General features: G+C 36.8%; 1 protein-coding gene and 1 long non-coding RNA gene across 40 annotated transcripts in view; one reads left to right on the forward strand and one right to left on the reverse strand.

Annotated features, from left to right (window-relative positions):
* Window positions 1–24,266, forward strand: part of LOC112641773 (muscular LMNA interacting protein) — a 261,862-nt gene that overhangs the window by 127,876 nt on the left and 109,720 nt on the right. For 31 of the 39 annotated variants that reach the window (XM_025419064.3, XM_049092190.1, XM_049092170.1 and 28 more), the window contains 2 exons: window positions 1,847–2,239; window positions 21,942–23,504. In XM_025419064.3, the coding sequence (XP_025274849.3) occupies window positions 1,847–2,239; window positions 21,942–23,504 (1,956 nt within the window). The remainder of the gene's footprint in view (window positions 1–1,846; window positions 2,240–21,941; window positions 23,505–24,266) is intronic. The other 8 variants (XM_049092171.1, XM_049092186.1, XM_049092179.1 and 5 more) reach the window with 2 other exon arrangements.
* LOC125752220 (uncharacterized) lies at window positions 2,000–22,161 on the reverse strand. Its single transcript, XR_007401185.1, has 2 exons — window positions 21,977–22,161; window positions 2,000–2,610 (listed from the first exon to the last, which is right to left on the reverse strand). It is a non-coding gene; the product is annotated as an uncharacterized LOC125752220 (long non-coding RNA).

The raw sequence follows: 24,266 nt of genomic DNA on the forward strand, positions 1-24,266 counted from the left end.
TGGAAATAAAATTAAAACAAACTTTAAAGAATCCTGAAAATGACTTTTGTTAGACTAATGACATTTTGGGTGAAAAAAACTTTCTCTTTAAAATGTATTTCAGTACCATCTCCTTATGAGCAAAATATGACTGGGGGACTTTGGGGCATTCTTGAACCACTAAAAGGTGATAAAATAATCTGATTCACCTTGTCTGTATGAAAACATCCAGAAAGTTATAATATATCTGTGATCCGAGATTTTCAATGCTACTACCTTATTTCAAAGACTCTTGAGGTCAAATTATTTCAAGGAGATCTTGAATGCTACAATAGGAATTTCTGGGAAGTTTCTCTCTTACAGTACTTGATTACACATAATATATTTATGAGATCCTTTGTTACAGGTGCTATGAGCACGAGACTGCAGATATATGAATTCATCTTGGTTGCAAACCTCCAGAGCATCCTAAGATGTTGATATTTGCTGATTGAAATGAAAAACACACAACTACATATTTAAAATATTCAAGATTTTTCCTCCTATTTTTAAAAATAGTTTAATATTAGAATAGGGTAAATCATCCCTTGATCATTTATATATTTATCCACTGTTTACTGAATACACTATATGCTTGGTGCTGTGTTCTGAATGAGTAAAATCAACTCACATAAGTCATTATTGGGAAGGCATGCAATAAAAAATGTGAAGTGTATATAATAAAATTTCAGACAGTGATAAAGCTGTAAAAAATATATCAGAGGACAGAGAATCATGGACTATAGGAAGGGAATTATTTTAGATCATTAATAATGTTTTCAAAAACTAGTTCAATTATTGCCATCTTTTTAGTTATTGCTATTTTTTGTAATAAGCAATTTGTCTTTGAATCCTGTTATTTTTAATTTAAACTTATTTTTGGGTTTTTGTGATTGTACAGTATTTTAATTTAAAATGCGAAATGACCATTGTTCAAGAAATCCTAATTGGAGGGAATTTGTGTTTTGCTTCAACTAAATTATCATCAGCTGAAAAAATGTGCAATGGATATATAAAATCACCTCCTTATTTTAGTTATATATAATTAGTAGTTTGACTTCTATTTTCACACATACAACATATATGCACATAATAGCATATGCTAAATTTATCATCATGTTTGAAATTTCATTTATTTTAGTTTACTTAGTGTCTTTTTTAATGTTTTATTCCTAAGTAATTTTAGGCCTAAAGAAATGTTACAAAGAAAAGGATCGTAACCACAGCATGGTTATCAAAACCAGAAAAATAAACATTGGTCTTTTAAACACAATCTTAGTGTTCACTGCTGCCATTGTTTCAGAAGATGTTTGATAGCTCGATAAAGCTATCTTACTCTGGTCTTGTAAACCCTCTATGCACTCATAGAAAATTGGATGGGAAAAGATTTAGAATTACAAAATAAAATAGCAGTGGAAAATACTTTGTACTAAAAATATCTACTTGTTTCTTTGGTGTCTTATTCTTGAGTTCTTTTCAATTAGTTCAGATTGTTTTGTCTGAATGTCTATGTAGTTTATTGCAATTTTATTTTTCCTTTCAGGCTTTTGGAGATATTTGTATTATTTTAGAAACTTTCAATGGGGTTTCCTTTCTCTCCTGGCTTATATAGGATATACAGGTTTTGCTTGACCAAACCGCATTTGTTTCATGAATGCTTCCATTAACTTCAACACAATCTCTCCTAAACCAACCTAATTTTTAAATATATTAAAAAAAAATCTTGTCCTTGGAGATTATAAGCAGATTAAACTTTTAAGTGTACATGCAAAAAGGAAGCCATTGTCAGACCAATGTTAATACTTTTATGCCTCTACATTAATTGCAGTCTGAGTCCAATGAGTACTTGACGTTGAATGCTGGGAGCCAACCAGAGAGAAACCAAGGGACATTGATTTATCCTTCAGAGGTCAGTGAAAAGATTTCACAAGAAAGGGGATTTAAAGCAAAAGAACTTCAAGGAATGCAGCAAAGTGACCTCTTCAAAGCTGAATATGTCTTTATTGTGGACTCGGAAGGGGAGGATGAAGCTACAAGTGGAAAAGATGAACAAGGCCCCCCTGGGGGGTTGGGCACCACAGCTTCTCGGCCCAAGTCTCTAGCAATTTCCTCCAGTCTGGTCTCTGATGTGGTACGTCCCAAAACACGGGGGACAGACCTCCAGGCCCCATCACATTCTGAAATGCCTCATGGGATTGCCCCTCAGCAAAAGCACGGGCAGGTAGGTTTTTCTTCTTCTCATAAGAAAAAATGAATGTTTATATACTCTTTATCCTTTGTCTGCAAAGGCCTTCCTGTTTGAGGCATACAAAACTCTCAAAGAAAAAGATGTTGAAAAACCAAAATCCCAAGATCATAAATCAACACAGAGTAAATATAGATAATACATTCATAAGACAAAAAAGATTATATAATTGTACTGTGAATTGGCTGAAGAGAAAATGTAAAATGTTCAGCTGGAGTGGATCTGGGGGAATGTTATCTCTTACTTTTGAACAATTCTTGGAAAAGGTTGACTCTGGGAGTTTCTTAGGAGAGAGTGCCTGGTTAGCTGAATGCATCCACAAGCATACTGCAGATATGAGAAAGATCCTGTGGGGAGACATCAGTTGGATGTTAGACATAGGCACATTATTTAAACTACTGAAAGAGTAGTAGAAAGATATGCTAGGAAGTAAGAGTGTGTAAGAAAAAAAAAATCTCACCTGTGTTTCTTAAGGAGAATATCTGTTGTGGTCCTGGAAGCCACTAACACAGGTCTTGCCTCAGTGAAATGGGAAGAAGATACTACCCCAAAACTTAGCAGCAAAATTGAATAGTCCCTTTAAGTTGGAGAACCTATTTAAGACCCATTTCTGTGATGGGAGGAAAGAAAGGGGGTAGATAGGGAGGGAATCTGAAGAGAAAAATGGAAGAATTTGCCATTGGCTGGCTATTTGTTGTGATGAAATTATAAAATGACTCTGAGAAGGCATAGGTAGAATGTCAGGTATGCAGAGGCTGGCTTTGGGAGTAGACAGTGGATGCAAAGTTGTCCTTGAGAAAGCACTAGTCAGTACCCAGGATTTCCTGTTTAGGATCTGCTAAACCAGGCACTTGCAACATCACAAAGTAGTGGGGAGAACATTTTTATTGGTGAGTTGGCCTTTTGGTGCTGCTAGGACCTATGCTTGGATATCTTATTTTGGGTGCCACCTTATTTTCATTTGTACAGCTTTCACGGACTTCCTGACGCTGAATTTATGCCACCTATAAGCATCCAGTGTCCTTAAGCTATATTTTAGTGATAGAAGACTCTCACTGGGATACCCCACCTCAGTCTACTGAACTAAAACATTTATTTCTTCTCAAAATTTATTCTTAGACAGTTGGAACATTGGAAATGTTCTAATCATATAATTAAACATATTCTCAGTAAGCAGTGATAGACTTAAACATTTCTTTCTTGCCTCGGGAAAGATGATAGAATAGCCAAGTTGGAGACATGGGGGTTTCCAAAGTCAGGGAAGAATAATTTGATGATACCAAGTATAAGTAAACAAAGAAAATATTCTTAATGAAGCAATTTTTGGATTTTTGCTTTACTTTTACCCTCAATTGTTAGATTTCTTTCCCTGAGTTGGTCATTTGTTTTTATATGACCAAGTACACAGAAGTAAAACTAGAGACTGAACATACTTTGGGATCTTTTGTCCAAAATGATCATATGGCAGTAGATCATAGTTGATGTAATCAAAGCTCTTAATGAAAAGGCAAAGTTTAACCTAATTCATTGGCGGTGGCTGAAAATGATGGTTACCACTAATGGGGGAATAGTGGTTTTTGAAATGTTTGGGAGTAGCCATTGTTCCTGTTTCACTTTCCTATAATAATCTGTTTGAGGGTCACCTGGGTGGCTCAGCAGTTGAGTGTCTGCCTTTGGCTTAGGGTGTGATCCCGGAGTCCCAGGCTTGAGTCCCACATCGGGCTCCCCACAGGGAGCCTGCTTTTCCCTCTGCCTATGTCTCTGCCTTTCTCTTTCTCTCTCTCATGAATAAATAAATAAAAAAATCTTAAAAAAATAATCCATTTGAGTGATGAATAGTAGACCATCATCAAATAAAAATAAGATAAAATAAGAATAAGATAACTGTTAACCACAAATGTCAATCACAGAGAAATGACCAGAGAACCGAAGAAGGCATTCTGAGAATTTTAGTGTAGTCAGTAGCAGAAGCAACAAGTTTAAAGCATATTCCTGATTGGATTACTTGATGCCAACAACATCAACTTTTCAATCAGAAATGTAGTCATATAAGTGAAATTCTGGTCTACCTGGTAAAAACGAACCTGTGTATAGAACTGTCCATAAACTAGCACTATTAATCAGCAATAATTTATTAAGCTATTCAACAAGATGCCTTCAGTTCCTGCTCTGGCTTTTAATCTTTCCATAAACTAGCCTAGATGTCATTTTCTATCCAGATCTTCTACTTCTCCTCTTCAGTTCTTCTGAACTATCACAAAAGTGCATACTTCATACTTTTCCATCCCTAAGCCCCTGATTCCTCCAAGTATAAAGCTTTTTGCTTTCCTGGGCACATTCCATTTTGCGCTAGGTTACTCGATACTCTAAACTCAGTTCAAGGGCAGCCCAGGTGGCTCAGCGGTTTAGCGCCTGCCTTTGGCCCAGGGTGTGATCCTGGAGACCTGAGATCGAGTCCCACATCGGGCTCCCCGCATGGAGCCTGCTTCTTCCTCTACCTGTGTCTCTCTCTCTCTCTCTCTCACTCTGTGTGTGTGTTTGTCTTATGAATAAATAAATAAAATCTTTGAAAATAAACTCAGCTCAAGTAGTGCCTCTTCCTAGAGACATTCCCTATGAAGTTAAGGCTTCTCCTCCATCTTTACCATTTTCCATATAGTTTTTTAGCCATTTTAGGAAATCTCCATTGTAACTCCTTTCACCCTACTGTAATAATGGATTATCTTTCTTCCTCATGAAACAGAGAGCAATATAAGTCAAGGTTCGTCTAATTTATTTCTGTGTCTCCAGCACTTAGTACAGTGTCTTGCATGTAGGTGAGGTTCAATAAAGTATGTAAACTGAATAAATATTTAAGAGTTCACATCTTTGAAGTCTTTACACAGATATTGACTCCTTTATGAAGTCAGCTTTGGTTCTCTGAGTCAAAATAAACTATCCCTCAATATGATTCTGATAGCTTTTTCTCTGTACATCTTTTATAATACTTATCCTATTTCAGCATGTATTATAACTATTTAGGTGCATGCCTTATCTCCCCTAGCAGATAGTAAAGTCTTTAGAGGTAAAATCCATGTTAAATCCATTTTATTAAACATTTTGTTCCCTACAGTGGTTACTATTTTATCATAAACATAGTCCATATAAATATTGAGTTGAATATATTGATGTTCCAAATACTTCCATTGAAGTAACATGTTTAAATGAAAGTGCACTATGTTAAAAAATCACAAAATCGTTAAAAAATTTAAAGTGTAGGTCAAAAATAAAAATGATATGTAAAATAAGCAATTGAGTCAAAATCCTCTCAAATAAAATTCAGAAAGAAAGAGTAATGTTTTTGAGTGTTGGCATCTTGAGTGTTGATGTAAAAGTCTAAACTGTCTTAACTAGGGATAATATTAGAGTTAAAAGAGAGGTGAATATACACATACAAACACAGAGTGATTTGGCTGAAAGACCTATGATAAAGCCTATGGCAACAAGCAGTGACAGTAGGGCTAAAAAGAACTTACAGGGTAGAATTAACTGGATTTGTTCATTGACATATATGGGAAAAGTCAAGGATGGATGAAATTTCTAACCAGGGAAATTGGATGAATGTTGATATTAATTGAGGTTTTGGGAAGTGATAGGAAGAGATAAGACATTTAATGTGGAGTTTGGGTTGCCTTGATGGCACATCATCATGTGCCCCCTCTACTAGGGAGCCAGAAGTATGAATCTGGAACATAGGAGAGGGATAGGAGACTGGAGATATTTGCTACATAAGTTGATGAAAGTGGAGATATTTACTCATGGAAATAATTTGGAACAAAAAGACATAAGGTTCAAGTCAGAATAGAAGCCAATGACAGAGACTGTAAAGGGCCTATGAAAGGGCCATGTCCTTTGGAAGGACGTCCTTTGGGCCACGTCCAAGGAAGTTGAAAAGAGGGATTTCATGCAATGAAAGTTGGTGGGATGTTTAACAAAAAGCATAGTCTACAACAAGGTCAAATAAATAAAATCTTATTAATACAAAGAAAAATCAAATACAAAACAAGGTCAAATAAAGTAGGACCTTCAGAGCCCATTAAATCTGGGAATTAGAAGGTCATCAAATGACCTAAAGGGGAACAGTGTGAGTTGGGTGATAGGGACAGAAATGAAGTTGAGAAATGGATGGGTGGTAAGGAAAGGAGCCAATGCACTAGAGGGATGCTTTGGGAAAGCAGGAATGACACTGGCAACATAGTGACCATGTTTCTCTGGGTAGTTTTTTGAAATAATAAACCTTAGTTTCCTCATTTGTAAAGTGGGATAATGATATCAACCTTCCTTGTGAAGATTAAATGAGATAACGTATGTAATGTGCCTAGAACAGTGCCTGGCTCATGGTAGGTTTTCAACAGATGATTTACCATATTTAAGTTTGAGATGGCAGCATGTTTTAGGGTACAGGGTAAAGAATTTGTGAGGTGGGAGAGGTCTTGTTTAAAAATTTTTTTTTCAAGATTTTATTTATTTATCTAAGAGAGAGAGAGAAAGGGAGCATGAGCAGTGGGGAGAGGGAGATGCACAGACTTCCCTCTGAGTGGGGAGCCTGATACAGGGCTTGATCCCAGGACCTTGAAATGATGACCTGAACTGAAGGCAAGATACTTAACTGAATGAGCCACCCAGGAACCCAAGGGAGAGGTTTTATATTGGTTCAAATGTAGCTTAGGTATAAGAACAGAGGGGAAGATATGAAAAATGAGGTCAGAAAAACTGGCTGGGATTAAATAAAGTATGCTTTTACATAAAAGTCTGGGAAATTAGGACACTGGCATGCATATTTATTAAGTACCTAAATTTTATGGATCCATGGAAAAAAATTACAACAAATTATTTGGGTGGGGGGTTAGACATAGAAACCTTCCTAATACCCCCAGGCTTCAATCTGCTCTGATGCATCCCTGAGATCCCTCAATGGTAGCATGTTATTTCCTCTGGATGATGAACAAATTTTGCCATTAGCCCAAGGGGCAGAGGAAGTACATTTATGGAAAATCAAGTTATTTTAACAATTCCAGCAGAAAGGTGATGGAACCTTTTAACAGGAGGGTCTCCTGACTTGTTGATGTCAGAACCCAGTTTTTTTCTTGCTGATGAGGTAAAGACTGAATTTGGTGTCATAGTCATTGTCCCCTTCCCCTGCTCATCTTCACTATCCAGAGTCTAGAGAAGAACAAGAGGGGATAGTCACTGAGGGAGGTGATGAGGCTTTCTTCAAGGAGACACTATGTCCCTGCACTCCGTCCTTCTGTTCCTGAATCCACTAGACACTGTTTCTTCATTCCTGCATGACGGTAATATGACAGGCATTAGAGAGTAAGGGAATTAAACTGTAAAAGGCATAGTACCTATCTTTAAGGAACTTGAAAAAGATGCACCTGAAAACAGTGGCAATGGAAGGGAGCATGTTCTAGGAAGAAGGGGAAGTTCAGGGGGAGGACACCTAGATCAGCCCAGACGATCAGGAAGGGTCACACTGTAGGTAGCTGAAATGTGAACAATGAGTACACAAGTTTTCTTGGCAGATAACTAGGGCCTGGGCATTTCAGACAATGTGAATGGCCAGGAAAGTACCAACATGTAAGAAGAAGATGGAAAAAGACAAGGGATATGAAAAGGACTTATCAAACGATAGGAAATAAAGTAGGAGACAGTGATAAAAGAGAAGCCACAGATAAAACAGTTTTTAAAAGGAGGGAGAGTTTGGAAGTCAGATAATATGGAGAAGTCAGAAAAGATAAGGCTTGGGAAATATGAATCACTGTAGACATTGGCAATAACAGTTTCTGTGGAAGAGTAGGAAGTAAGACCTGTTATGAAGTCAGTGGGAAGTATATTAGTTTTCTATTGCTGCATAACAGATGACCATAAATTTAATGACTTTAAAAAACACCTATTTATTTTCTCTAGGTTTCATAGAGCAGAAGTCTGTGCCCACCTGAACCAGTTCTTTACTCAGGGCCTCCTGGCTTAGAAGTTTAGGTGTCACTTTGCACCCTCATCTGGAGGCCCCCAAGGGGAAGGATTTGCCTCCAAGCTCCCTCATGTTCTCGGCAGAATTTGTTTCCTTGAGGCTGTACATTTCATGGCAGCTTGCTTCTTAAAGCTGGCAGCAGAGAAAGAAAATCTCTGCTGCTGAAATCTCTAAACTTTGACCCTCTTTTAAAGAGCTCACTTAACTAGGTCATACCTACACAGGATAATCTGTTGACTAACTCAAAATCACCTGACCAGGGACTTGAATTATATCTGCAAAACACCTTCAGCTTTGCCAGGTTCTATTTGAACCATGTCCTGGATTCCACCTGTACCCAAAAGGCAGGGATTACGAAAGGGTGGGACTCCTTGGGAAGTCTCTTTAAGGTGTTTTGGCTACAAAAGTAAGGAAATCAATATCATGATTGTGTGGTGCACAATATTGATTTTTTTCACTAGTAAATTTTATTATTTTGATTGATTTAAAAACTTTTCATCTTGATTTCTTTCTGAAACTAAACAAGAAATGTATAGTTTTTCTTAAAAAAAAGCAATGATGTTTTATAAATTGCCCTTTCAGATTTTCTTGTCAGCCTGTTTCAAGGAAATCCATGTGTTCAATATACTTGCTCGAAGTTTAGCCCATACCAAATGGTTGTTTAATCCAAATATCTGAACAGCAAACTGAGCTAATCCCTCTGGTGAAAGTATGGTCAAACAGCCAAGACCACTAGGTAGTTGAAGAGAGTCACTAAAAAAAACAAACAAACAACAACAACAACAAAAACAACAACATGGGTCTGAAATTAAGGGATATACAGGATCCACAAAAATCTCGGTGTATGTGTGTGCATGTGTTTTTATCAGTCAGCTTTTGCTGCATAACAAACCATGCCAAAATGTAGTGTTTTTGAAGAGTGAGCATTTATTTAGCTCAAGTATCCACAGGCCAGCAATTTGGCTGTGTTCATTTGGGTGGTTCTGCATATCTGGGGCAAGGTCAGCCAATCTTTGCTGTGGTTCACTTATTTGTCTGTAAGCAGTTGCTGGGTTGGCTGGTAGCTCATTAGCTGAGATGTCGTCTTGTATCCTCCAGTGGACTAGCCTGGGTGCATTCACATCAGGGTGATATTCTGTATTCAGCAAGCTGGTAAACTCTAAGGCACTCCTGGCTTCCAAGTCATTGCTTCTTGGATCATTTTTGCTAATGTCCCAGTGGACAGACCAAGTCATAAGACAGTTGAGATGGAGTGGTGAGGAAAAGGACTTTACTTTTTTTTTTAGGAAAAGAGTATTTGGGGCATTTTTATGATCCACTGCATAACATTTATTACTATGTTTTTAAAGATTGGAAGGATTTTGGTTTATATTTATGGGACAAATGAGACAGCTAATAAAAAAGAAAACGGATGGATACATAGCACGTGGGGGATAACTGATGGAATAAAATTCCCAAGAATGCAAGAGCTACTGTGATTCAGAGTATATAGGGAAAATTTACCTCATAAAAGATGAAAATTCGGGCAGCCCGGGTAGCTCAGCAGTTTCAGGGCCTGACCCTGGAGACCAGGGATTGAGTCCCACATCGGGCTCCCTGCTAGGAGCCTGCTTCTCCCTCTGCCTGTGTCTCTGCCTCTCTTTTTCTCTGTGTCTCTCATGAATAAATAAATAAAATAAAAGATGAAAAGTCATTATTTTTCCTTAGAAGGGAGGAAAAGGAACAAGAATAGATCTAGAAAATAATAGATTTTCCTGGTAATCTCCACTTTTCCTTGGAGAAAGTGAAACTAGGTCACCTATTGAGTACAATGAAGGAAGTGGTAAGAGCAGGGTTCATGGAGGGTGTTAACTTTTTCGAAGAGCTGTTATTCAGAGCAGAATAGGAAGCTGAGGCCAAAGCAAATGAAAAAACAACAAAAACCAACCAGCAAAAAGCTGAGAGGTATGAGCCCAGCTGAGACATTAACTTTATGATGACATCAATCTATAGTGCCTTCCCAGACCACATGTGAGTTAGAGAAAGATGGCCACTGTTTCTCTGTACCCACAAGTACAATAATTTCAGATCCACTCTCAGCTAGTGCCTATATACAGGACACGTTCCAGTGTCAAAGGACTATACCTTTTGGATTATACTAGCTAATCAAGAGGACTGTATTATTTTTTGTTTCTTTTTCTCTCCATTCCCATTCTTTTTTAAATTTCAGTATAATTAATGTGCAGTGTTATATTAATTTTGGGTGATCAATATAGTAATTTTACAATTCTATATATTACTCAGAGCTCATATGATAAGTATACTCTAATCCCCTTCACCTATTTCACCCATCTCCTCACCTACCTCCCCTCTGGTAATCATTATACCCTCTAGATCCATCCATATTGTTGCACATGGCAAGATTTCATTCTTTTTATGGCTGAGTACTATTTTGTGTGTGTGTGCATATGTATCTATGTATTACCTCTTTATCCATCTATCAGTGGACATTTGGGCTGCTTCCATAATTCAGCTATTATAAATAATGCTGCAATAAACATAGGAGTGTACTTATCTTTTCCATTTAGTGTCTTCATTTTCTCTGGGTAAATACCCACTAGCGAAATTACAAGATCATATGACAATTTATTTTTATTTTTTTTGAGGAACCTCCATACTATTTTCCACAGTGGCTGTACCACTTTGCATTCCCACCAGCATTGCACAAGGGTTCCCTTTTCTCCACATCCTCTCCAGCATTTGTTTCTTGTGGTTTTGATTGTAGCCATTCTGATAGGTACAAGGTACTATCTCATGGTTTTGATTTGCACTCCTCTGATAATGAGTGATGTTGAGTATTTTTTCATGTGGCTGTTGGCCATCTGGATGTCTTCTTCAGAGAAATGTCTGTGTATGTCTTCTGCCCATTTTTAATTGTATTATTATTATTATTATTATTATTATTTTGGTGTTGAGTTATACAAGTTCTTCATATATTTTGGATCTTCATCCCCTATCAGATATGTCAATTTCAAGTATCTTCTCCTATCCCACAGGTTGTCTTCAGTTTTGTTGATCATTTCTTTTGCTGCATAGAAGTTTTTTATTTTGATGTTGACCCAATAGTTCATTTTTGCATTTGTTTCCCTTGATTCAGGAGATATTTCTAGAAAAAAGTTGCTATGACTGATATCAGAGAAATGACTGCCTGCTCTCTCATAGGAATTTTATGGTTTCGGGTCTCACATTTAGATCAGTAATACACTTTGAGTTAATTTTTTGTAGGTATGAGAAAATGTCCAGTTTCCTTCTTTTGCTTGTAGCTGTCCTGTTTCACAGACACTGTTTATTGAAAAGATTGTCTTTCTCCTATTGCATATCCTTGCCTCCTTTGTTGAAGAGTAATTGACCATATAATCATGAGTTTATTTCTGGACTCTCTAATCCTGTTCCATTGATCCATGTGTCCATTTGTGTGTGTGTGTGTGTGCTAGCACCACACTATTTTTTATTACTACAGCTTTATAATATATCTTGATATCTGATACTTACAGTTTTCTTTTCTTTTCCAATATTGCTTTGGCTGTTCAGCGTCTTTTGTGGTTCCACAAAAATTTGAAGATTATTCTCTTTAGTTCTGTGAAAAATGCCCTTGATATTTTGATAAAGATCGCATTAAGTCTGTAGATTTCTTTGGGTTATACAGACATTTTAACAATATTTCTTCTTCCAATTCATAAGCATAGAGTGTCTTTCCATTTCTTTGGGTAGTCTCAATTTCTTGCATCAGTTTTTTATAGTTTTTAACATGAAGTATTTTCACCTCTTTGGTTAAGTTTATTTCTAGATATTTTGTTATTTTTTATTACAACTTTAAATGAAGCTGTTTTCTTGATTTCTCTTTCCACTTCTTCATTATTATTGTATAGAAATGCAACTTATTTCTGTATATTGATTTTGTATCCTGCAACCTTACTGAATTCATTTATTAGGTTTAGTAGTTTTTTTTTTTTTTTTTTTTTTTTTTTGCTGGAATTGTTAGGGTTTTCTATATGGAGTAACATGTGATCTGCATGTAGTGAAAGTTTTACTTCTTCCTTACCAATTTGGATGCCTTTTTCTTTCTTTTTGTTGTCTGATTGCTAGGACTTCTAGTGCTATGTTGAATAAAAGTACTATCAGTGGACATCTTTTTCTTGTTCCTGATATTAGGGGAAAAGTTATCAGTTTCACCATCACATATGATGTTGGCTGTGGGTTTTTCATATATGGCCTTTCTGATGTTGAGGTATATTCTCTCTAAACCTACTTTTTTTGGAATTTTTATCGTGAATGGATGGAGATGTACTTTGTCAGATGCTTTTCTGCGTCTATTGACATGATAATATAGTTTTTATCCTTTCCTTGTTGATGTGATATATCATGTTGATTGATTTGTGAATATTGAGTCACTCTTGCATCAAAGGGATAAATTCCACTTGATAATAGTGAATGATTTATTAAAATGTATTGGTGGATTTTGCTTGCTAATATTTTGTTGAGGATTCTTATATCCATGTTCATCAGAGATATTGGCTTATAGTTCTCTTTTCTAGCAGTGTCTTTATCTGATTTTGGTATCAGAGTAATGCTGGTCCCAGGGAATGAATTTGGAAGCTTTCTTTCTATATATATATGGAAATATATATACTTATATATATGGAAATATATATACTTATATATATGTATATATATAATCTATATTATAAATATATACTTATGGTTGTTTTTGTATGTAAAAACAAATATATATGGAAATATATATATATATATTTGTGTTTTTTTTGTTTTTTCTTTTACTAGTTTGAGAAAAATAGAATTTTTTTTTTAAGTAAGCTCCACATCCAACATGGACATGAACTGACAGCCCTGAGATCAAGACTCACACACTCTAGGACTGAGTCAGCCAGATGTCCTGAGAAGAATAGGTATTACCTATTCTAAAGTTTGGTAAAATTCACCTGTGAAGCCATCTGATCCTACAGTTTTGGTTGTGGGAGTTTTTAAGTTACTGATTCAATTTCATTGCCAGTAATTGGTCTGTTCAAACTTTCTATTTCTTCCTAATTTTGTTTTGGGATTTTATACACTTCTAAGAATTTTATCCATTCCTTGTAGGTTGTCCAATTTGTTGGCAAATAATTTCTCATACTATTTTTTAAAATTGTTTGTATTTCTGTGGTGTTTGTTATTTCTTCTCTTTTCACTTGTGATTTTGTGTTCTCACTTTTTTTATGTGTCCAGCTAAAGGTTTATCAATTTTTTTTATATTTTTTTTTTTAATTTTTATGTATTTATGACAGTCACACACACAGAGAGAGAGAGAGAGAGGCAGAGACACAGGCAGAGGGAAAAGCAGGCTCCATGCACCGGGAGCCTGACGTGGGATTCGATCCCGGGTCTCCAGGATCGCGCCCTGGGCCAAAGGCAGGCGCCAAACCGCTGCGCCACCCAGGGATTCCAATTTTGTTTATATTTTAAAAGAACCACTCCTGATTTCATTGATCTATTTCATTTATTAGTTTCTATTTCTTTGATTTCTGCTCTAATCTTTATTATCTCTTTCCTTTTACTGCTTTCAGGTTTAGTTCTTATTTTTATAACTCGTTTATGTGTAAGGTTAGGTTGTTTATTTGAGATTTTTCTTGCTTTTTGAAGTCAGCTTATATTGCTATAAGCTTCCCTCTTAGAACAGCTTTTGCTGCAGCCCACCTATTTTGAATAATTGCAGTCTCATTTTCAGTTGTTTCCATTATTTTTTTTTTAATTTTCTCTTTGATTTCTTGGTTGACCCTTTCATTATTTAGTAACAGGTTATTTAATCTCCATGTATTTATCGTCTTTCCAGACTTTTTCTTTTGGTTGATTTCTCATATCATAGTGCTATGGTCAGAAAAGATGCATGATGTGTCTTAGATCTTTTTCAATTTGGGGGGACTGGTTTTGTGCCATTAACAATCTGCTCTGGATTATGTTCCATGTGCACTGTTTTAGAATGGAGTGTTTTGAATTTATCTGTTAGATCCATCTGGTCCAATGTATCATATGAAGCCACTGTTTTTTGTTTTTCTGTTTGAATGATCTGTTCATTGATGAACATGGGATGTTAAAGTCCCCTACTATTACTGTACTACTACTATTTATTTCCTTTATGTTTGCTATTAGCTGCTTTATGTATTTGGGTACTCCCATGTTGGATGCATAAATATTTACAATTGTGTCTTCTTTGTTCCTTTTTATTTTTTAAAGATTTATTTACTTATGATAGACATAGAGAGAGAGAGAGAGGCAGAGACACAGGAGGAGGGAGAGGCAGGCTCCATGCCGGGAGCCCGATGTGGGACTGGATCCCAGGACTCCAGGATCGCGCCCTGGGCCAAAGGCAGGCGCTAAACTGCTGAGCCACCCAGGGATCCCTTCTTTGTTCCTTTTATGGCTATATAGTGTCCTTCTTTTAATCTTGTTACAGTCTTTGTTTTAATGTTTATTTTGTCTGATATAAATATTGCTACTCCAGCTTTCTTCATTTCCATTTGCATGATAAATACTTTTCCATCTCTTTGCTTTCAATCTCCATATATCTTTAGGTATGAAATGAGTCTCTTGTAGGAAGCATATTGATGGGTCTTGCTTTTTAACCCATTCCATCATATGTCTTTTGGTTAGAGTGTTAAGTCCATTTACATTCAAAATAATTATTTTTTTTTTTAATTTTTATTTATTTACTTATGATAGTCAGAGAGAGAGAGAGAGAGAGAGAGGCAGAGACACAGGCAGAGGGAGAAGCAGGCTCCATGCATCGGGAGCCTGATATGGGATTCGATCCCGGGTCTCCAGGATCACGCCCTGGGCCAAAGGCAGGCGCCAAACCGCTGCGCCACCCAGGGATCCCTATTCAAAATAATTATTGATAGGTGTGTACTCATTGCTATTTGTTACTTATTTTATGGTTTGTTTTTTTTTTTTTTTTGTATTTCTTCTCTGTTCCTTTCTTCCCTGGCTCTCTTCTCTCATAGTTTGTTGGTTTTCTTTAGTGATATACATAGATTCCTTTCTATTGATTTTTTGCATATCTTTTACCAGTTTTTGATTTGTGGTTTCCATTAGGATCTATATAACATTTTATACATAAGCAGTCTATATTAATTAGACAGTAGCTTAAGTTTGCACCCATTCTAAAAGCACTAAATATTTGCTCCTCATCTCCCCTTTCCCATTTTAGGTATATGGCATCATACTTTACATTCTTTTATTCTGTGAATCCCTTGACTGGTTTTTATAGATAAATTTCATTTTAGCGCTTTTGTGCTCCCAACTTTTCTTACTCCTGTTTATAGTCTTTTCTTTTTACCCAGAGGCCTCTCAATCATTTCTTCTAAACTGGTTTAGTCGTGATGAATTCCTTAACTTTTGTTTGTCCGGGAAACTTTTTTTCTATCTATTTTGAATGATAGCCTTGCTGGATAGGGTATTCTTGATTGTAGTTTTTTTTTTTTTTCTTTCAGTACTTGGAATATATCATGCTATTGTCTTCTGGCTTGAAAGGTATCTGCTGAAAAATAAGCTGATAGTCTTAGGGATTTCCTTCATATTTAGCTGTTTTCTCTTGCTCCTTTTAAATTTCTCTCTTTATCACTACTTTTTGCCATTTTAATTACTATATGTCTTGGTTTAGACCTCCTTGGGTTGACTTTTTGGTGGGTTCTCTGTGTCTCCTGGATCTGGATTTTTGTTTCCTTCTCCAGATTTAAAAAGTTTTAAACTATTATTTCTTCAAGTTAATTTTCTTCCCCTTTTCCCTCCCTTCTCCTTCTAGGATCCGTATAATGTGAATGTCATTATGCTTGATGGTATTGTTGAGTTCCCTTAATCTATTTTCATTTATTATTATTATTTTTGTCTTTTGTTCAGCTTGATTGCTTTCCATTACTCTTTCCTCCAGGTTGCTGATCTACTCTTCTGCTTCTTCTTGTCTACTCTTTATTCCCTCTAGTGTATTTTTAATTGCAGTATTGAGTTCTTCATCTCTGATTGGTTATTGTTTATGTTTTCTGTAATCTTTGTTGAGGGTCTCACTGAGATCTTCCACTCTCTTCAAGTTCAGTGAATATTTTCATGACCATTATTTTAAATTCTCTGTCAGGCATTTTATTTTCTCTGTTTTGTTTAGCTCTCTTGCTGTGATTTTGTCCTATTCTTTCATTTGGGATATATTCCTCTGTCTCCTTGTTTTGTCTGTGTTGTGTTGTGTTGTTGCTGGATCAGTCTGGGGCTGCTTTGAGCTTGATTTGAGTCAGACTAGGCATATGTCAGAGCTATAGTGCCACTGAACAGAAGAGTGCTGTCCTTGTGTTGTGCCCTGGGAATGTTTTGTTGGTGGGTGAGGCCTGCAGTCAGAAAAGATATCTGCTCCCAGCCCACTGCTGTAGCCACAGTTTAACTGGTCTGTATGATGTTTCTTCCCCTCTTCCTGGGGCAGAAGACAGTTTGAAGTGGTGCTGGCCCATTTCAGGGCTGCTTGCATACTGTAACACTTGTGCTCTGGCTTTGGATGGACTCCTGCCAAGGGCATGTTGGATCGGGTGAGCTTGCAAAAGAGCCTGAGGGTGGGGCATGCTGTTAGGAAGCTAGGTGGATAGTGTTGGTGCTATGATGGTTCCACAGATGTCCATATATGGAGACTCATGGTGAGGGTGAGGTGTATTGTATCCACCAGCTCTTTTGTTCTTGGAGATATCACCTAAAGATCCCTTCCCCTCCAGCACACTCTCTGAGATTAATAAATAAATCTCTCTCCCATATACCTCAGGCATTTTTCAAAATCCTTGTTTTATTCTGTGTCTCAGCAGGGTGATTTGTTATGCTGTCTCCAAAGGGTGGGAACTCAGTTTCCTATTGCTCTCCAACTCTTCCAGAGCTGAGCCTGCTGATTTTTAATGTTCTAGGTGTTAAGCTCCACTGATTATAAGAACTCTTGAAGTTAGATTCCTCTGATTTTCAAAGCCAGATGTTATGGGAATTTGTCTTCCCAGTGCAAGTCCTCTAGGCCTGGGACACCTGGTATGGGGTCTGCTCCTCTCCTCTTTTAGCACCTGGGGTGTCCCTCCCTCCTAAGGACAGTTCCTTGGGTCATTTTAGTTCCTTGTGTCTCCACCCTTTCTACCCTTTTTGGTGTGACCACTTCTAGCCACATTTAGCTATGAAGTCTGTTCTGGGGATCCTTGGGTGGCGCAGCGGTTTGACGCCTGCCTTTGGCCCAGGGCGCGATCCTGGAGACCTGGGATTGAATCCCACGTCGGGCTCCCGGTGCATGGAGCCTGCTTCTGTCTCTGCCTCTCTCTCTCTCTCTTTGTGACTATCATAAATGAATAAAAGAGAATCTTTAAAAAAAAAAAAAGAGTCTGTTCTGCTCATCTTTGGGTCTTTTTCTGGGTTATTTACACGTTTGTGGGTATTATCTAGATGTATCCATGGAATGAAGTGGGCCTAGGTGCCTCCTACTCCACCATCTTTCCAGGAAGTCCTGTTACTACTTTTTTTTTTTATCAGCTTTTAGTAGACTGGGTCCCAGAGCATAATGGCAGTTGGTGAGGTTGATTTAAGAATGAAGATTTGTCAGGTGGGTTGGAAAAAGATCAAGATTGCTAGAATGTTGACAATACTGACAAGAAGGTTGAGAGTAAACAAAGCCCCAGGGGATCCCTGGGTGGCGCAGTGGTTTAGCGCCTGCCTTTGGCCCAGGGCGCGATCCTGGAGACCCGGGATCGAATCCCACGTCGGGCTCCCGGGACATGGAGCCTGCTTCTCCCTCTGCCTATGTCTCTGCCCCCCTCTCTCTCTCACTGTGTGCCTATCATAAATAAATTAAAAAAAAAAAGCCCCCGAGAGGGGCTCTGTCATGAATGAACGAGCTTTAGTTCACATTATACATGGAGAAAGTATTGATGACATCTTAAGCATAGCTGTATTTTGATTAGATTTTTAGAAGTAACTCCAATGATAGGTTAGATGGGGTGCAAGTAGAGGTAAGAATACCAGAAACATTATATAATGTTTCTCAGTCTGAAGGCTGAGAATATATCTGTCTAGGGACATTACAAGTGTTCATCAGTGAGAAGACCCATAAATAGGTAAGTTTAGGAGGCCAAAATGTCATAATATAATGATTGCATTCGAAGACAAAAAGGAATCTAGAGTTTCTGCCTTGCATGGCTGTACAAATTCAGGAGGAAGAGCTCAACTATATGGATCAATATCTTGTGCTGTCCTAATCTTGGTAACTCTTCAGATAGCAGGTCAATCACTTTTGCTTTTATTCAGGTGCCTTAGAATCTAATACTAATTAGGAAAAATTGAATATACACAAGAATAGTTAATTTTAGGTTGATTAAATTACAAGGCATCTCCATAACAGAGATTGGTTGTTAGAATAATTGATGGTTTCTATTCTCTAGGACCTAAGTGTGGGTTTAGGATTGAGATTGTCCACTTGATGACGGCAGAACACTGCAAGCATCCTCTCTTACTGAGATTATTATGAATGTATTCCAGAGTTCAGGATAGTCTTTCTAGGAGAAGAGAGTTTTGAAAATAGCTTTGGAGGACGTGTATGGTAAGGGGACTCAAGGAATCAGAAAAAGACTGAGGATTGGAGAACACAGCCGGGAGTAGCTCTAAAGAGGTGTTGAAAGCAAAGAAGTCAACAGAGATCATGTTAGAAATAAATGACGGAGGAACAGAGAATGACCTTGAGGAATAGGAATTAGAGCATCATTAACAAACCTAGAGAACAGAACAAGAGGTTATTAATGGGAGAAGATGAAGGGGAAGTAGATTGCAATAGAGTAGTTTATTATCACTGGTAAGGGATTTATAGTGTAGAGGTGCATGAAGGATCTATTCTGAGCTAACTGAGCATTTGACAGGTATCCATTCTTTCTTTCTGCACAAAGTTATTCATGTCTGTACCTCATTTCAACTTTTTTTTAACCCATTTTTAAAGTTAGGAAAATGAATCTTTTTTAAAAATGTTTTATTTATTTATTCATGAGAGACACACACACAGAGAGGCAGAGACATAGACAAAGGCAGAAGCAGGCTCCATGCAGGGAGCCCAATATGGGACTCGATCCCAGGACCCCAGGATCACGCCCTGAGCTGAGGGCAGATAGATACCTAATCACTGAGCCCCTCAGGCATCCTGAAAATGAATCTTTTTCATTAAAAAAGTATTCTTTGCTCCTGGGAATTTTTTAAAAGTATGGTGCCACATTTTGTTATTAGTATAAATTAGGATAGCAAACAGATGTATTTGCAAATTGGAAACAAATACATTGCAAATACATGTTAATATATAGAATAGGAAAATGTAATAGAAATATATGTAGGTTAATACAAACATAATAGACTTTATTAAACTTTTCAGAGTCTTTTAGAAGTTTTTCAATAATTAACAATTCAAAAGTACAATAAATTGATATACGTATATTAGATAAAATATGATTCAGTGCAGTAGAATGGTAATTAGAAGCCATAGTCTTGAAAAGTTGGAGGGCACACTATTTTCCTCTGAGTGAGACTATCAAAATTTAGCCCTATGATTTTAACACGATAATTTCATGGATAATCTGGATGAATTAATTTATTGTGTTAAATGAAGCTATCTGGAAATATGACTGAAGAGGTAATGGAATTTTTGTTGCTATTATCATTAATTTACAAAATTCTTCACCAAAAGCTACAATGTAATATGCAAAGACATCCTACACAGCCTTGAAATTGCTTCATTCCTTTTGTGAGACAAGACCAGTCATTGGAAACAATGATCTTTCATTCATGTCTAATTACATGAGTCAGTTACATGAACACTGGCTAAGCAGAATTGTTTCTAAGTAAAACTTATGTGAGGGAATTGTTAAGCTTTCTTTCTCAGATGATTGAATTCTGCTTGATTTTCAATAATCCATGATTTTTGGATATTCTGGGTAATGCCAGTGTATTCAAATATTAATTGTGTAGCAAGAATTCTGTGTTGCAAATATATATATTCATTTACACATAAAAAGAAAACTATTTTGGTATGTTTACTTGAGACTTAGAAGCTTAGGGTGAATTGTTTGCATTTATCAGTTTTAGATGTTTTCAGAACTCAAAATTCTATGAAAATCTTATTTATTTATTTATTTATTTATTTATTTATTTATTTATTTATTTTTATTGAAAAATCTTTCCAATAAGTCTGATGGGCACCATCTTACAAAGCAAAATCAAGAAATATCATTTACTGAGTTTGTAAACCAAGCTTTTGCTAAGTTTGTTAGTCACACATTTTCCTACTATGTAAGGCCTTATTACTATTAAGATAGTAATATAAAAAAAAAAAGATAGTAATATAATATCACTTAATAAATATTAATATTTGAGTAACTGATATTCCCTAAATTGTCTTATGAGTCAATAGAATCAAATCAATAATTTTACAAGATTTGTTTTTTGAATCATTTTTAATTTTAGTATTTGTCTTAAAGTACTGGATGGTTTTTAAAGTAGCACAAGAATACATACCACCAGATATCTTTTCTTTTCTTTTTCTTTCTTTCTTTCTTTCTTTCTTTCTTTCTTTCTTCTTTCTTTCTTTCTTTCTTCTTCTTTCTTCTTTCTTTCTTCTTTCTTTTCTTTCTTTCTCTTTCTTTCTTTCTTCTTCTTTCTTTCTTTCTCTCTTTCTTTCTTTCTCTCTTTCTTTCTTTCTTCTTTCTTTCTTTCTTTCTTTCTCTCTCTCTCTCTCTCTCTCTCTCTTTCTTTCTTTCTTTCTTCTTCTTCTTTCTTCTTTCTTTCTTCCAATTTGTTTAGGGATTGGTGGGGGTTACATTGTTTCAGGCAGACTACATTTGTAAAGCAATCTGTCTTTTTTTTTTTTTTTTTTTTTTTTTTTTTATGAAAGCATACCTACCTTTCCCAGCATAATCCAAATCGTTCATTCCGGCAAATAACTGGGGAACATTTTTTCATAAGTTAAAATTTGCTCTGTATTTCAAACTAACTCTCTTAATTTCTCATTGTTGATGTCAATCATGTTGGTGTTGGGTGCTGCATCTTTTGAATTCTGGTCATTTTTTGTAGTTGCATAATATGTAGGAGTACTTTAAGTTTTTAGAATTTTAAATACTTGAAATGTGTTAGATTTTTTAAGGATTATAGTCATATTATTGTAGTCATTATATTATTATACTATTATATTTTTACAATGGAAGAAAATCTATTTCATTTTCCAATGTGAATTTTGAAACTTATATTGGTAATTTAAGTCTTTTCAAGTCACACAATTCCAAATTAAAATAACTGCTTTAGATGTTGTCAGTGAATTAGTTTCCAAATGGAAACATGGATATACAATTCTATATCGATGTTCTTCCAAGGAATAAATGAGGCATAAAATATAAGACTTCATAGTTTTTTATATTTCATTTCAAATTTAAAGCAATGCCTCATTAGTGCAACAGAATTTCCTCCATTTTTATGGAGGCTTAGGTACCTGTTTTGTATAAACTAATAGAAGGACTGTTTGCATAAACACACAAACAACAAGAATATTTTGATAGTTTCACAAATAATGTCCTATTACAATCTGTCTATTTCTTTTTCCTCTAGTTAACTTCTTCTCCCACTACCTCTGAGCATCTTACCTGTAAACCACCTGCTTTCTCCTTTGTTTCTCCAACTAATCAGAAAACGCCACCTGACCCAGTTAACCTCGACGGAGCCTCTGTGCTAGAGGAGTTCCACACTAGGAGGCTGGATGTCAGTGGGGCCTTGGTGGAAGAAACAACTACGTATTTCCAAACTTCTGCTCACTCCTCACCCTTTATTGCATCGAAGGGCACCTCCTCGACGTCACAGTTTCCTCATTCCACTCAGTTATCAGGTTCTAATTTATCCAGTCCAAGAGCAGCAGATCAGAAACTCGGACGGGCATCTGAAGTTCTGAAGAAGACAACAGCTTTCACCTCGCATGTCCTTAGCCCCAGAGAAAGCCCGAGAACCACTTCTGCTTCACCATCCTCCAGTGCTTCTCTGAAGTCTAATTCGGGCTCATACATACCAGTCCGTATTGTCACACATTCACTCTCTCCAAGTCCCAAACCATTTACCACCTCTTTCCATGGCTCTTCTTCCACTATCTGTAGCCAAGTGTCATCTAGTGGAAATCTCTCGAAGTCAGGGGTGAAATCCCCAGTGCCCTCCCGGCTTTCCCTGCTCACGGCCATCCTCAAGTCAAACCCTTCTCACCAAAGACCGTTTTCTCCTGCGTCCTGTCCCACTTTCTCTCTCAACTCCTTGGCTTCTTCCACACTCACACTGGATCAAAAAGTAAAACAAACCTCACCCACACCTAAGAAATCTCTCTCTAGTTGCTCCCTGAGAGCAGAGTCTCCAGAGCAACAGGCTTCTGAACTTAGCCAGCAATCCTTTCACTTACCCCTTTTGGCCAAATCTGCTCCCCTTTCTCAGGCATGTTCCCTTTCTCCCACAAAACATGAAAGTAGTAGTCTTGCTTCTTTGAATGTAGAGAAAACATCACCCACTTCTTTAAAAAGTAACCCAACACTCTCTCTGCTACAGACTGATACATCAAGTTCTACGGGTCTTCCTCCTGTTCCTCCAGGTGTTCCCTCTCTTTCTTTGAAGGGCAAACAGGATGCTGACCTCAGGGGTCCAGAAAAGCCCAGGAATATTCACATACATTCTACATCAGCCTCCTCTGCATTATCTTCTCTATCTCCTCCCACTAACCAAAGGGCCATGCTCTCCTCTCCAGAGAAATGTTTCTATCCGTCTCCAGCTCTTTCAAACCTGATAAACAGATCCAAGAGAACAGCCTCACAGCTAACTGGCCAGGGGCATAATCCTTTAACTGCTCCTTCACCCCCTGTCTCCAGTGCTAGCTCTGCTTCTCTTTCCAAATTGGGGTCTTCCCCTCTCCCTCATGCTAATCTGCCCATTCAGCCGCTCCAACTCAGGCCCTCAACACTGTACCCAAATTGTAGCAGTGGTACCTTACCTTCAAGACTTGGAAAATCTGAAAGCTCCATATCAAACCACAGGTCATCTGTTTCAACCCCATCACCTCCCATCTCTCTAACAAGAACCAAGGAGCTGATTTCACCTTGTGCATTGCCTATGTCAACAGGCCCTGAAAATAAGAAACCCAAGGTATTTTTTTTTGCACGTTGCATGGTGCATGCTTATTTTGAAATGTGGGAGAATCTTTTTTTCCAGGGGAAAGGTAATTATGATATTCATGCTCTTCCTACTGGAGCTATAGAAAGTATAATTGGGGCTAGGATTTGGTATATATAAATGTGGAGGTGAATTATAATCTATTTTAAAATGTGCATGTTTTGGTAAAACTCTGATATTTCAATTCCTCCTATTATGGTATCTTCTTATATCCATGGCTCCAAGGGCATATTTTTTTTAGGCATAATATGAGTTATTGATTGCAAAGATGGGATTTAAGGTAGCTGGTTCAGACTTGAGAATATGATACATTTCTGATTGTTTAATTACATGGACCCAATTGTCCATAGAAATATTCTATACTGATAGAATAGTAGACAGGATCAGTGTAAACTGGAATATGACCCTAGATCTAGGTCCATATTCTTACCAAGGCAAATTGAAAACTTTCTATTTCCTTTCTATTTCATTTATTATAGATTTTCCCTTTTTATCAGGTTGATTTCTTTGTTGTTCCTCATACCTCCTCAAATCCATACCAATATGGATTTAGCTATATACATAGAGGATAAAAGGGAATAGAATTTTTTTTAATATATGAATATTATATTTGATTTATTTTGAACACTAAATACTTAGGAATTATGAAAAAACAGAAAGGATGAGTAGGCTGAGTATGAGGAAATTGAATTAAGAGAAGAGAAATACTGGCTTCTAAATGCTCTGAAGCAGCCC

The sequence above is a fragment of the Canis lupus genome, chromosome 12, assembly GCF_003254725.2.
Source record: "Canis lupus dingo isolate Sandy chromosome 12, ASM325472v2, whole genome shotgun sequence".
NCBI classification, from domain to species: Eukaryota; Metazoa; Chordata; class Mammalia; order Carnivora; family Canidae; genus Canis; species Canis lupus.